The sequence below is a fragment of the Kwoniella shandongensis genome, chromosome 1, assembly GCF_008629635.2.
Source record: "Kwoniella shandongensis chromosome 1, complete sequence".
NCBI classification, from domain to species: Eukaryota; Fungi; Basidiomycota; class Tremellomycetes; order Tremellales; family Cryptococcaceae; genus Kwoniella; species Kwoniella shandongensis.
In genome coordinates this window covers 846,007-859,923 of record NC_089287.1, presented here as the reverse complement: position 1 = coordinate 859,923, position 13,917 = coordinate 846,007, and the positions used below count along the sequence as shown (strand labels likewise).

Here is a 13,917-nt window from a genome sequence, read left to right as displayed (position 1 = left end):
GTGGCCCTCTACAGCAGCTAAGGACGAAACCGGTCAATCTGATCCATTGGGAAGGGTGAGTAGAGTTGAAGGTTCAATCTGGTGCCGAGGGACTGTACTCTCTTCTGTCCCATATAAATTGCATTTCCAGGGGTTAAGCTCTCTTGCAGGGCGAGATGAATACTCTACAGGCGGATGATCCCTTATGGCACTAAGAAGACGGGGCCATGATATTGTTCGATCGGGCGAAGTCTGGCCACTATGGGACGGTACTAACCACACTAGGCAGGTCGGACGAGCACTGAGGTATTATCAGGCGCGCGACATCCACTGCTGGCCTATTTTATTGACGACTCTATCAAGATCGTCTCCAAGGTAGCCTGCAGCGTAAGTTTCTGATATCCCAGTGTGCATCGTTTTGCTCTTGCCGTAGTTCGGGTGGTGCCAAAAACGCTTCCTACAATCGGATATGTTGCAAGGTCAGTACTTGTACAGCAAGTGGTCATGCCAGGATTAGGCATGCACGTGTCTCAGACGTCAACGGGAGGCTTGGGACAGGTTTGACGAGGAGGAGATTCCGCTTCCACGCGACTATCTTTGACATTGCCACGTGATTCAACGTTGATTGACGCTTCGACCTCCACTTTGTTGACACTCATCTAATTCATCATTCAACGTATATTATTGATGTCTTGTTTGCCTCATACTAACATAACTATCCCACTTGACCGTGCCCGACCACATTCACACCATGCTCAAGGCGATAGCGTGTCACGTCAGGCTTCGACCCCCTGCTTCATTAGGCAGCGATGGGAAGATCAACGAAGAAAGTATCCAGATTGAGGGGAATCATATTTCAGCGTTGAATGCACAAGGTGATAAGAGGTATCATTTCGAGTAAGTCATCGTCCCTCTTTCGTTCATACATACTGCAAGGAGCTGAACCTTTTCTGATCGTCATCCAGGTTTGAGAAGTGTCACAACGCCGACAGTACACAGGAAGAAGTCTTCCAGAATGTCTTGCCGCTGTGAGTTCTCACCGCTGAACTGAATGTGGCCCTCGTTGACTAATGAATGGCAGGATTGAGCAGGCGTACAAAGGCATTGTGAGCGCATCTCGCTCTTTTGAAACCAGCAGGATTCTAGCTCACTGACCACAGAACTGCACGATCTTTGCGTACGGCGTCACCGGATCTGGCAAAACACATGTAAGTAGTCCATCTCCCCCCGTATCTTCAATCCAAATATCCGGCTTTATATACGCCTGTTTTGATAACAGAGTATCGACGAATCATCCCTTCAGAGGATATCGTTGAGCCAAGCTGATACGATTTATAGACGATGCAAGGGACTGCGAACTCGCCCGGTGTCATCCCTCGTACAGTTGATGTGAGTGCTTCGCGGACGGTTATTGACCTGGGTGATAGCTGACCGACTGATACCCAGGCCCTCTTCCAGAAACGCTCTCAGCTCCGAAATTCGACTCTCACACTAGCTTTCTCATACGTCGTACGTTTGTATATCGTTTAGATATGTTCCGGGCCAAACGCCGACTCTGTTTACAGGAGATCCTCAAGGATGAGGTGTATGACCTTCTCGCCTCGGCGGGTCAAGTAAGCTGAAAGCCTCATATCTGAGATAGGATCTGACGATGCGTTAGTCGAGGAAACGGGATGTCAGAACTGGCGCAGATGGTCAGAATGTCGTCGCGGATCTGACTGTTTTGCCTATTAAGTCTCGAGTTCAATTCAGTGAGGTATATGAGTGAGTACTTCACCGCAACCCAATCCTTTGCGGTCGATCATTTCCAACGATCGTCTAATCAACTTTGAGCAGGGTGGCCGCAAGGAGTCGGACGACAGCTTCTACGAAATTGAACACGAACTCGTCTCGATCTCATGCTATCTTGACCCTGTACCTCGAGGTTGAGAGCAATCACGATCCCGATATGAAGGTTTCAGGAAAGATTTGTGTGAGTGAAAACGATTGTTGAACAAGATCCCGATCAACGTTGACAAATTTTCCTTCACAGCTGACGGATTTGGCGGGCTCGGAAAACAATAACATGACGGGAAACGATCGAGAGCGCATGCGAGAGGTGTGTACTCTTGCGCTCCCATTTCGGTATCATGATCGGGCTGATACCAAAGGCATAGAGCTCGGCGATTAATACCTCACTCACAACATTAGGAAAGGTTGTCGATGCTCTCAACGTGCAAGCTCAGCGGGGCGCGACGAGCTCCTCAACCTTCATCCCATATCGGGAGTCCAAACTGACAAGACTACTGCAAGGTAAGCTACGTATGACTCGTCCCAGAATCTGTACTTATAGCTGATACAGGTGTTGACCGCAGACGCACTTGGTGGGACATCGCAAAGTCTCATGATTTGCTGTCTCGCCCCTGGGGAGAAATTTGCCAGGGATACGATCAATACCCTGCAGTGAGTTTCTCACTTCTGACAAGTGAAAGCATTTGAGCCTAAGCCTCACTATTGAACAGATTTGGTAAAAAGGCAAAGACTGTTGAAAATCGTCTGCCTGTGACGAGTGCCGGTGAGCTAGAAGAGAATCAGTGCCTTTAATGCCAAGCAGACTGCTGAGGTCCCATTCAGACTCTCGACGATCATCCCTGGTACACCCTCATCGTGATTCGGAGATCCACCCGCGACGTATCTCGCAGATCCCGTTACCACAATCGCGACGTCTCCCTCACATCCCATTACCACAAGCACCAACACTAAACCCGCCAGTCCTGCTCAGTGCACAGACAGGCTTGGGCACATCTCGTCCTGGTCGACCATTACTTGGGCGACCGGCGTTGTCTGCCATTGCGCCGAATGCCACTCATGCCAAGGCTCTCAGACGCAGCACAATGGCAGGGAATATTGAGCAAGCCGAGAAAGAGAACGTGGGATCGGTCTCAATTGAGGGGCAGCTTGATAAGAAGGTAAGAGGGCGTGCTACACAGATCGACGAAAAATCAGCTAAGTGGCGTGGTCTTCCGTTGAAAAGCAGAAACCAATGGTTTTCGCCGACGACCAGAAGACCCACAGCTCGAGGACAGAAATACCCATCACTCAAGACTTACTCGAAGCTCGGCCCGTCGTTCCAGCTGCTGAACCAGCAACTGCGGTTGTGAATGGGACCGCATTCAGTACGACTACACTGACCGAGGAAGAGAGACAATGTCGAGCAAAAGTCTATGTCGGTCGAGCAAGAGTAGCACAGCAAAGGTGAGTTTCGTCTGCGAATCTACCAGAATGTAGCCTGCCTGACATTCTTGAACATCCCTAGTGGAAATCTTCAGCAAGCTCTACAACTATATCGAAAGGCATGGGAGTGTGTTCCCGATAATCAGAAGATCAAAACCAGGTGAATTGGCTTGATCGTTCTTTCTTTGTTCTGGTCGATGCGCTCGGACTGACTCCCGGATTTGCTGTTTGTAGGATCACGGAGATCGAAATGGCTTTGGAAGGTATCATCTCACCACCAAAACTATCTTCCACCAAATACAGAGAAGAGGTGAAGGCAAAAGGCGGATTGAAACGATCTCGTGCGCCAGCTGGAAGTTTGGCAGAGTTGACATACGATGATGATGGGAACGAATCTCCGGCCAAGCGAGGAAAGAGGATGGCTGCTTCGTAGTGCATTGCTTGCTCTCAAGTCCTCAAATATGTTTCTCTTCTGCTGTGTATTACGAGTTGAGTACGAATACCCGTTTTTCCCATACTGTATACCCCTGTAGACCTGTAGACAATAGAATAATGACATGACGAATCACGACAATCTCACTCGTTCTTGGAAGATCCGCGCGATTTCAATCCAAATCTCGTATCATGCATGGTGAATTACTGTACTCCGAACCGAAACAATGCACTACATTTTCCTCTTTACCCTTCTACTCGTATTGTATCATCCAGCTGCTCAGTTCACCTCTATCTCAACACCGCCTGAACCTTCTCATCATCACCCCATTTCCCCTTCCTCATCAATTCCCTACTCTCTCTAGCGGGTCTGGCCACGCTCGAACTTTCATTTCCTATACTCGCCATCACCTTCTTCACAACATCATCTACCGTTTCTTCTCCCGAACATAGATCGTAGAAGTTATCCGAAGCCTCTTCGAGTAGCGTCTGGATCATCAATGAGACCAAAGATGTGGGAGGGGTTTGGGCAGCGAGGAAAGTCTCGATGATAGGTTGGATGGAAGGTGGATCGGTTTGAGCAAGACCGGAGATGACCCGTGAGATCGCGAGGTTGTAGTTTTCTGCAAGAGGCAAACAGGCACGGTCACGATCAGTATCGCTCAGTGTTGATAGGAGGAAGAGGGACTCACCATTACGACCCGCGGTGAACGCTTCCTCCACCAACTCGATTATACTTCCCTTTGCAGCCGCACCGATGTTCTTACCTGCACTAGCACAGACCGCAGCAAGAGCGTTGGCCATTGATGGCGCGATATCGTTGTCGCCAGCTCGGACACCGCCAATGAGCTCCGTGATGAGTGGGTCGACACGAGGCTAGGAAGCAGAACAACGATTCATCAGTATATGCAATCGGAATGACTTGTAAGGCTCAGAGAGAACTACAGAAATCGTAGATGTCTTGTTATGAGACATGTCTAATCACTCACCTGGTGCTTCATCAACGCGCCGAGACCAGCAGCGGCTCTGCTTCGTACTGATGACGCCGCAGGGTCCGAGGCAGACTTGACAAACGTTCTTGTCAATTGCGGGTGGAAAGGCTTGACCAGTTGAGGGACCTCTTCCAGAAGGACCGTGAGGGTGATGAGGCTGAAATCGGGCAAGAAGATGCCATGTCAGCTCGATTGTCCTTCATGGAATGAGACAGCTGTACTCACATAGCACTCTTGATTTGCGGCGCGATAGCTTGACCAGAGATAACACGGATGAGCGGACCTGTCAATTGGATGATATAAGGCTTGATAGCCGTCTCGCTTGTCCTTTGAACCAATTCTCCAATGGCCAATGCCGCTTGTTCTCTCTGTTCTTGCGTACCACTGAGTACACCTGCCAACAAGATCGGTACGATACTTTGCACTCCCTTCGGTCTCGAGAAACCAGGAACGGTTCGACCGGGTGCACCGGCAGACTCGATACTTCGTCGGAGGGGAACAACCAGGTCTTCCAACTCGTCCTTGTCAACGGTTTTGACAAAGTGATCGAGCGCTTCCCAAGCGGCAGTGACCACTTCTTCGGCAGAATCGTCGAAAAGAGAAATGAGGATTCGGATCCAGTCGACTCGGTACTCGGATGTGTCGGCTGTGTTGACTTGACACATTGTGCCAAAGACATTGCACGCTGTGGCTCTCCTTTGAGGGTTGGGGTCTTTCGCCCTGCAATCGCAACAAAATGGTAAGTAATGGGAATAGATGCGCCCGGCTGAACTGTACGCACCATCCGATAAGAAGCATCTCCAAAAGGTGCACACCGTCGGCGTCCTCTACAGACTCCAACAGAGACTCGACAGCAGAGTGCAACTCCGCCAAAATCTCCTCCGACTTCTCTTTCTCCAGCGACTTGACCAATGCGCCAAGAACAGTGTCGAGTCGCTTGTTGAGAGCGGAACCGGCGACCTTGACAAGCTGTCCAAGTGCACGTGCGTTGAAAGCCGTGATCGGTTGGGCAATAAGTGTCGGGATGAGAACGGGGAACACGCTGTTCGCTCGGACCTGATAATAACCACGATATCAGGATCGCCCTTAGGAGGATGAAACCACACCGACTTACACTCATAACCTCCTGAAGCGCCTTCAAAGCAGTCTCGGAAGTTTCTCCAGGGTTTCGCATCGCCTCCAACAATGTCGGGATAGTTTGATCGATAGCCTTTGCACCCATGTAATGCTGCATAGCATCGAAAGTCCTGGCGGCGGCGGCTCGGACGGAAGCTTCCCTGTCGACGAGGGCGGTCCTGACGGAAGAGATGATAGCATCTTCGTGATCGGAGATGACCTCTTTGTTGGTTGCTGCCATGACATCGCCAAATGCCAAACAAGCCCCTTCCTTCGTTCTCGCATCGGGCGAAGAGATAGCTTTCTGCAAGATCGGGATGATCTCACCAAAGATTCGCTCGCCATTCTTTCGACAAAGCTCGCCAAGGGTTCGAGAAGCGGTCTCTTGCTGATCGATCTCGGGACTTCCGAGGAGAGCCATGAGCAATTGCATGAGTACAGGCAAGATCTCCCTTGTCGTTCGTGGGGTGTTCTGCACAAGTGCCTTCCAGATATGGATGGAAGCCTGCCTGACAATTCCCACAGCGTCTTGTCGCACGATGTACAGAGTGGCCAACACTCTGTCTCTTCGCTCTGCACCCAAAGCCTCGAGCAGGGCACGTCGAGCGGCATCGGCAGAATGAGCGGGGACTTCTTCCTCCTCCAGTTCGACCTTTCCACTGATACCGGTAACTCGGTAAAGAAGTTCTCTGGTGAGCGCAATAGATGATTGCCTGATTCGCCACGCGGCGTCGAGCATACCCTTTTCGAGCTCGGGTAACAACAAGTCGATAGCTTTGGTCGAGTAGTTGGCAATGATCATCTTACCAGCACGCATTGACGCTTCTCGAACATATTCGGAGTCATCTGCTAAACCATTCAAGATAGGAGGAATGACCCTGCCCAAATGAGGTGCGAATCGATGACCAAACGTCGCAGGCAAGTACACCAAAAGCGAGATGAAACCCTCTCGAACATACGGTCTCGGGCTCGCAGTGTTCTTGATGATTTCCGGTAAGAGACCTTCGAGTCGATCCATACCCAGACCAGAAAGGACTTCACTGAGACCTTGTGCCGCACCTTGTCGGTCCACACCGGAAGTGTCGGATCGTAGTGTTTGAAGAAGCTGGATGACGAGTTGAGGGAAGTTGACCTCGCCCAGTCTTTCAACGAGTGTACCGAGGGACTTGGCTGCAGTCGCTCGAGCTTCGGGAACTGGGTCAACCAGTACCTCATGGACAAGCGGCATGAGCTCTGTAAGGTATGGAACAAGATCACGAGCTTCCGTAAGCGACGCCATGTTTCCAACGATCTGAGCCGCTTTTCGTTTGGTTTCGGAACTTCGTTGTCGCAGACCTCGATCGATGATAGGCATGACCAAAGCGAGCGAAGGTGCGTCGAGGTAGTGCTCGAAGGTAGTCTTGAGCAACAAGGCCAAAGCAGTGTTGGTCTTGGCCGTGGGATCGGCAAGGGCCTTCATCAAGGTGTTGACAATAGACTTGACTTCGGGATTGCTGAGGACCTCTCCGAATCGCTTCAAACTGGTGTTGGCTGCGGATTTGACCTGAGCGTGGGAATCGTTGATGACACCAGTCAAGTGAGGGATGATAGTGGGCAACGAGAGCGACAATTGTCGAGGTGCACAGAACGCCATCGCACTGCAGAACATGTCAGCTAGAGTTCCGACCCTAGAAATGAGTGGGACTTACCCTAGAAGTTCGATAGCACCCTTCTTCGTTCTCCATTGCTTCTCTTCCAGTGCGTCGAGCAACGTGGGCAGCATCAATTTGACACAATGGCCCGAGACTCGCGACATGATGACCTTGGAGGCATCTTGGGTAGCTTCTCGAACGTCAGTGTTGCCATCTCCGAACGATGCCAAGAGTTGAGGAATGATTCTGCGTTGGGTTAGCTTCAGCCGTTGCGCTTTCAGGTACTGATCAACCTACTCGAGGATGTATGGTTCTGCGTTCAAAGTATCAGTACAGATCTACAACGAGAGAAGATATCGACTCACCAAAGACCTTGCCGAGCGTAGTAGATAGAGTCCTGTGAAACAGAAAACGAATCAGAATTCATGTCGTCAAATGGCATCGATCAGCTCACTCATAGGCGAACAAGGCACCCTGTCTGGATTGATAAGACGTCTTGTCCTCCGCTGCTTCCTTCAACCTGTCCATCAAATCGTACTCCTTCAAACTTTGCAATCCTCTTCCTTTGACTATACCAGCCAAACCGTACGCAGCACCACGTCGAGCAGCATACTTCGCACCCGTTGTGAGAGTACTGAAGAGTCTGTCCACGAGGTACTCGACCTCTTCCTCCATGCCCTGAACGAGAGGAGGGAGACAGTCGGCGACAGCGGACTGAACCAGCTCAGAAGGAGTGTTAAGGGCTTCGACGAGACGATCGACAACTTGTGGGATCCGCTCATCTTGAGAATCGAGATGTCGGGCCAGTCGACCGAAAAGCTATCAGGTTCTTAAGCATTAAACCGAAATGAGAACTCAACTCGTGGTCACTCACGATGACGACGGCTTCTTTGACGTAATCGTCCGTCTCGGATGAAGGAACAGCATTGCCGAGATAGTCCTCGAAAGTCTTCATTAAGCCAGTCACAGCCTCACCACCATGTTGGTCGATGATGGCGATGGCAGCGTTGAGCATAGCTCGGCGAACCTCTGAATGTCGATCTCCAAGGGTTTGGCTGTTGATCAGGAAGTCGAATATAGGTGCGATCAGATCGGCCGAAAGTAGAGGAGACAGTTTCTCGAGTGCAAGAGCGATAGCGACTCTTGCCTCGAACGGATCGGGTCGGTTGACTGTTTCAGGAATGACCATACCCTACAACTACGTTAATACGTCGACATGAAAACCTCGCAAGTTTACTCACAAATCTGTCGTACTCCGGTACGAGCAGCTTTGCCTTCTCTACGTAGAGCTCTTGCAATCCGGTGATCGTAGGCTCCACCTGCGAAGGGAACGTCTCTGCGCTATCGGCCAACGCTTTGGCACACCCAAGTCGGACAGCGGCACTTGCATGGCCTGCATAGTTGTCAGTGATATACCATAATTAGTAAGGAGTAAGACTTCACTCACTCAAGTAGTTGAGCAACGATTGCAGATAGGTCTCTGGCAAGTCGAGACCGTTGTCCTCCCAGAGATGCAAAGCGAGATTGGCGTTTTGCTCGTCGTCATCATGGGTGGCGATCCAGAGCTCTTCCGAGTAGTCCAAGTCCGTCAAGTCGACAGGCTGATGTGACACGGGATCTCTTAGCCAATGTCATGCGAATTGCAAATGATGACGAACGTACCTGTAAGGCCTGCAGAGCCGCATTTCGAACGTTCGATTCCTTCGACAAGGTACCCGCAATCATCTCTCGAATCTCATCTGCGGTAGCGACATCCTTAATGGCAGCACCGATGTCCGCAAGTGCCGAGGCCGCGTCCTTGGCGAGCTTGGAATAATTGGCAATGACATGTGTAAGGTCCCGGATGGTTTCTAGTCTAGGATAGGCGTCATTTTGGACTAGAGAGAACCATTAGCTAATCGTCAATCCTCGATTCGACAAGGGGACTTACACTCTCCACAACAGGCAGCAATGGTAGCGACGACCTATCAAGAAATTTGAGTCAACATGACTGAGCGAAATTCTGGCAACGGAATCTCTCGAACTCACCATGAAAAGTTGTTCCTGCGCCTCCTCAGACTGCGATGACTCTATACCGACACCGCCCTTCTCGACGACCCGACTCAACAATAGACTGGTCAACGAGAAAGTCGTACTGTCCAGAGGTGTTTGTTCGGCGAGGAAATGGAGCTGATGGAGTATTCGGGTGACAAGCTCTGTGAAGCCGTCCCAATCAGCCTCTAGTAGGTGTCCTGTAGCGGAGCAACTCACCTGCGACAGGTTCCTCCAGGTAGTCTTCCGCCACAAGTGGAACCTCGTGACTTCGTAAGATTGCAGCCGCCAACATACGTCTCGTCTCGCCGAGTCTGTCAGAAGCCAATGATCCGAGTTGCTGTTAACCCTCATCGTCAGCTCAAAACCTACAGCTATTCACAGATTGCACTTACAACGAAGACATCGAAGGCTCGTGTAGAGACTAAGAAGCTTCCAGGACCGAAAACACTGTCCAACAAAGCTTTCGCCATCGTCCCAACGTGCTTCTCGACTTCCGCCGAGCTAGCCGCTGTAAGAGCAGCAACAAGCTCGATACCTCGTCGAAGTTGACCTTGGACCTTGACGATTTGAGCTCGGACTTCCGCTTCTTTCGCCAATTGAGCATTGACCAAAGCTTGATCCTGTTTCGACAACTTGGCGTTCGGGTTCGCAGCCTTCTTCTTGGCAAGGGATTCTCGAATCTCTTGCTCCCACTTCTCGGTGGCGTAATCTTTACGATTTTTGTTCTCCACCGCTTCTTTCTTGGTCGTCAAAACTGGGAACCCGTCATCACATCAGTTTTCGTAATTCACTAGATTCGTGGATGTTTACTCACCATCCACATATGGTTGATCAGGCGGTGTCGACCAGATCCCTCGCTCTTCCAAACCAATGAAGTCTAAGGTTGTAGGATCAAGATCGCTGCGTAGTTGTTGAAGGAAAGCATCGACGTAGACGTCGGGTGCAATGAAAGAGAGAGTAGTGACAGCGTGGAAAGCGGCTTCCGCAAGACGAGGATCCTAACATTGAGATCAGCATCCACTTCGGACATATATCCAACATCTTACTCACCTCTGGTGGTGTACCCGCAGCAGCTAAGATAAGCTTTAATATCCTCGCCTTCTGGTCCCTGGCTACGGTCGCCGGATCGAGGCCAAGCGACTGCACCAATCCAATCCATGATGTTTGCGCATCGGGACTGATCTCGGGGTGATGTGCCAAGACAATAAAGTCCACAGCGAGATCTTCCAGCTGGGCCTTCTCCGCGGATGGTCCAGCGACAAAGACTGCTGAAAGCAGTCGTCCGATATCCCTTGATTTCGACGCGATCACTTCGTCTTCCTCCAGAGAAACCTTCGACTTGAATGCTGCTTTCTTGTCATCATGGGTACGAAGCCACGATTTCAACGCTTCCCGAATGATTCGACTCAGAAGTTTCGTTCGCTGTTGAACTAGGTCGGACACAACCTTCAGTGTACTTCGACGCACGGCGCTAGACTTGGACTCAAAAGCAAGATGTATGAGTGCGAGACCGACAGCGACCCTGGGTATATCATTAGTACAACACTTGAGAGCAAAGGCTATTTCTCACCTCGAAGCCTCCGTACTGATCTTTTCACCGGTCGTTCCAACAAGCACCGCGAGGGATCTCAGAAGCCAAAGGTCGTCCTCCGCAGCAGGTAACCGGTGGTGGACCTTGTCGTTAAGGACGAAAGACGGTTTGGGTGTCGTTGCCAACACGCCGTCAAGGGCCACACTGCCTGTGAGCTTTGAGGCAGCCGGCATACCCTTCAATGGTCCCAAAGCGAGTGCGAGTGCAACATATCCCTCCAAGAAGCCGGCCCCATTCGCAGGCAAGCAGGCAGCGGCTGTCTTAAGGTTGACTTCAAGGGCGGGTGCCAATACTCCGATCAACTTCTCCCCTTCCACCGAGAACTGTTGCTGCTTTTCTGTCACAGCCCAGATGGCTTGTCCGATTGTGTCGGACAAACCTCGGCGAGTAGAGATCTTCGTAGCGTTGAGTTCCTTCGCAAGAGCAGAGCTTGCTGCGGAAGAGACGGCTTTGGTTGAAGTGAGGATATACGATAGATGAGGGATCAGACCGGTACCAAGAGCATGGAAGGCAGCCTCATTCGCCTCCTTCCCAACCAGTGCGGGAAGAGTATCGACCACGATAGAGGATACCGCATCCGACACGGGGAGATCAGCGACCATAGTAAACAAAGCAATCCGGTGCTCGGGACTGGCAGTTTTTCCAGTTTTGGGCAGGGCGAGAATCTCTGTCGCGACCTTTGCTTGGGCCTTCTCGTCACCGCATCGTTTGGCGATCGCTCGTACAAGGGCGACAGCCTTTTGGCGGGTATCGGCAGCAGACGATTTGGACGAGGATAGCACGGAAGGAATGAGCTTGGCAGGAAGGATAGTCGAGATGTCGTGAGGTACCGATTCCAGCAGATCGGCAGTTACTACACGAACTGGTCAGGTGGACAACAAACGATGGCCGTCACTCGACTTACATTGTAGCGCCAATTCAGGCGAACGAAGGAGCATCTTCTCCGCTTGAGGGATCAACTTCTGGGTGAGAATATCGAATGAGACAAACTCAGACAAGAACTCGGCAAACACCGTCTGCAAATGGAATTAGCGATTCGTGATAGCATCAGACACCACGAGGAGAGAACGTACTGATGAGTGTCGAGGGATGACTGTTTTGGATCCCAGTATGTTCGCTGAGTAGAATGCGATAATAGAATCCTATGAGGAGGAAGATCAACAAGCTGCACGTGGGCGCGATCGAAGAATGCTCACCAATTCCTTCTCGACGATCTCACGTCCGGCATCATCACTGGCCTCTTTCCCCTTCCCGGAAGGTTTGAACCGTAATGCAACGCCGATCACATGCGATATCAGTACCGCTAATCGAGCAGGTGCTGGCGCAGTCCGTGTGACAAGAGAATGCAATATCGCTGGCAGAGCGTTCCGAAGCTGAAACGCAACTTCATCAGTCCAACATTGTACATCCGTGACATGGGGAGAACTCACTGATCTCAAAAGTCGCCATGTCCTTATTCCAGCTTTGTGCCGTAATCTATCCGCTCTTCCTGCCCACTTGATCTCCTGCTCGCTCAATCGCATCGCATCCAATACCAAAGCCAGGCTGAGTAAAAGTTCTTGTCCCTGTGCCGATTGAATGAACGTTTCGGCGGGAGCTCGGGTGGAGGACAGTGTGGAGATAAGAGAGATCGTAATGAGTAAGAAAGGGAACAATGCAATGGGTGAGATGCTGAATTTGATGATCAGTTGACGTGTCCTCGCCAGCGACAGTGACAAGACAGCTTACGTTTTAGCAGGACTCGCAACTTTCTCCACTTCCATCGATGTCCACTTCACCAGCTTGTCACCCAACTTCAACTTACTCTCGGCCAGCTTCTCGTCCCGAGCTACTAGCTCTTGCAGAACAGCTACCACATCGTCGATATGCTCCGCTTCCGTGAGGAGGGGGAGGATGGACAGCAGACCGGTAATCAATCCAGGCACTTCAGTCGGTGGAGGTGCTAGTTCATCGACATATCAGATTGTGAACCGTTGGGAAGGGACAACCAGATTCCATTGAGACTTACATTGTTCTGACACGTAAAGGTATCTGGAGATGAAAGCCTGTCTCCTCTTCTTACTTCTATCCATGATTGACGGTCGCAGCTTTTGTCCCAATGACGCCCAATCAACATCCTCGTCTCTTCTTCCACGGGTATCTTCCTCCTCTTCAATCTCATCCTCGTCGTCATCATCGCTGTGAGCTCCGGCAGCTCCTCCATTCACAGCAGCTCCATCAACGGATCCTTCCGACGAGGAAGAAGACTCGTATGCCTCTTCGGAAGGACCGTCATTGTTGTTCTGGAGCCATGAGCCGACCTTGTTCTTTGACGACATGCCACTTTGGGCTTGAAGTTTCTTGAAGGGTTTCTTTTGGGTAGATATGGTGAGAGATTCTTCGCAACAACAGGTAGGAGGTATTAGAGTGAGTTTGTAAGGAACAAAGGAATGCGAGATACAAAGAGTAAGTCAAGGTATAGATAGATTGTTATGCTTTCATCGAGTTGAGTTGTGATGAGCTCGATTCTTCGAGTCTTCGAAGCCTTGAACAGAATGCGGGGGTCCCGGATCCGAATGACAAGCTTTTTTTATTCCTTCCTCCCATTTGTAAAATCCCTTTAATATCGCAGATATCGGCTGAGCCAATTGGCGTTAACGCCGAAACTCGCTCTGGTTGTACGAGTGCCACTTGGTGAATTTCGGTGTTTCATAATTCTCCGGTCACTCCTCGTAGGTTTACTGTCTACCACCCGAGTGCAGACTTTGGAGTGTGAGTGTGTGGTTTGGTTTGGTGCTATGGGATGTGTGACTGGGATTGTGCGATTGTACCAACGACCGGGTTATAGATTTGTTACAAGTCTGTTGCAGCTTACGGGTTTACTTCTTTCATCCCTCAAAAGTATCGACAAAGTGAGTAGATCGTCGATACCTTTGATATCTTTGATCTC

The 13,917-nt window shown here is 50.7% G+C and overlaps 2 protein-coding genes across 2 annotated transcripts; one reads left to right on the top strand and one right to left on the bottom strand.

Annotated features, from left to right (window-relative positions):
• Positions 1–730: 730 nt before the first annotated feature.
• On the top strand, positions 731–3,625 carry CI109_100302 (uncharacterized protein; the record flags this gene model as incomplete). Its single annotated transcript, XM_032003034.1, has 17 exons — positions 731–876; positions 945–1,007; positions 1,061–1,085; positions 1,140–1,187; positions 1,318–1,368; positions 1,426–1,488; positions 1,545–1,592; positions 1,640–1,743; positions 1,816–1,951; positions 2,012–2,077; positions 2,136–2,271; positions 2,334–2,421; positions 2,481–2,533; positions 2,593–2,927; positions 2,996–3,213; positions 3,275–3,352; positions 3,427–3,625. 17 exons carry the CDS (start codon positions 731–733, stop codon positions 3,623–3,625), a joined length of 1,857 nt encoding a protein of 618 aa, XP_031862841.1.
• Positions 3,626–3,915: 290 nt separating this feature from the next.
• Positions 3,916–13,306, bottom strand: CI109_100301 (uncharacterized protein; the record flags this gene model as incomplete). Its single annotated transcript, XM_032003035.1, has 27 exons — positions 3,916–4,247; positions 4,317–4,500; positions 4,614–4,773; positions 4,842–5,336; positions 5,398–5,672; positions 5,731–7,369; positions 7,421–7,609; positions 7,661–7,676; positions 7,729–7,760; positions 7,818–8,182; positions 8,238–8,555; positions 8,605–8,756; positions 8,811–8,964; positions 9,026–9,240; positions 9,294–9,327; positions 9,392–9,558; positions 9,614–9,734; positions 9,790–10,151; positions 10,212–10,395; positions 10,448–10,919; positions 10,968–11,841; positions 11,893–12,004; positions 12,062–12,130; positions 12,185–12,361; positions 12,419–12,659; positions 12,717–12,930; positions 12,997–13,306. The coding sequence occupies 27 exons, from the start codon at positions 13,304–13,306 to the stop codon at positions 3,916–3,918; spliced, it is 7,863 nt and encodes a 2,620-aa protein (XP_031862842.1).
• Between the last annotated feature and the right edge of the window lie 611 nt (positions 13,307–13,917).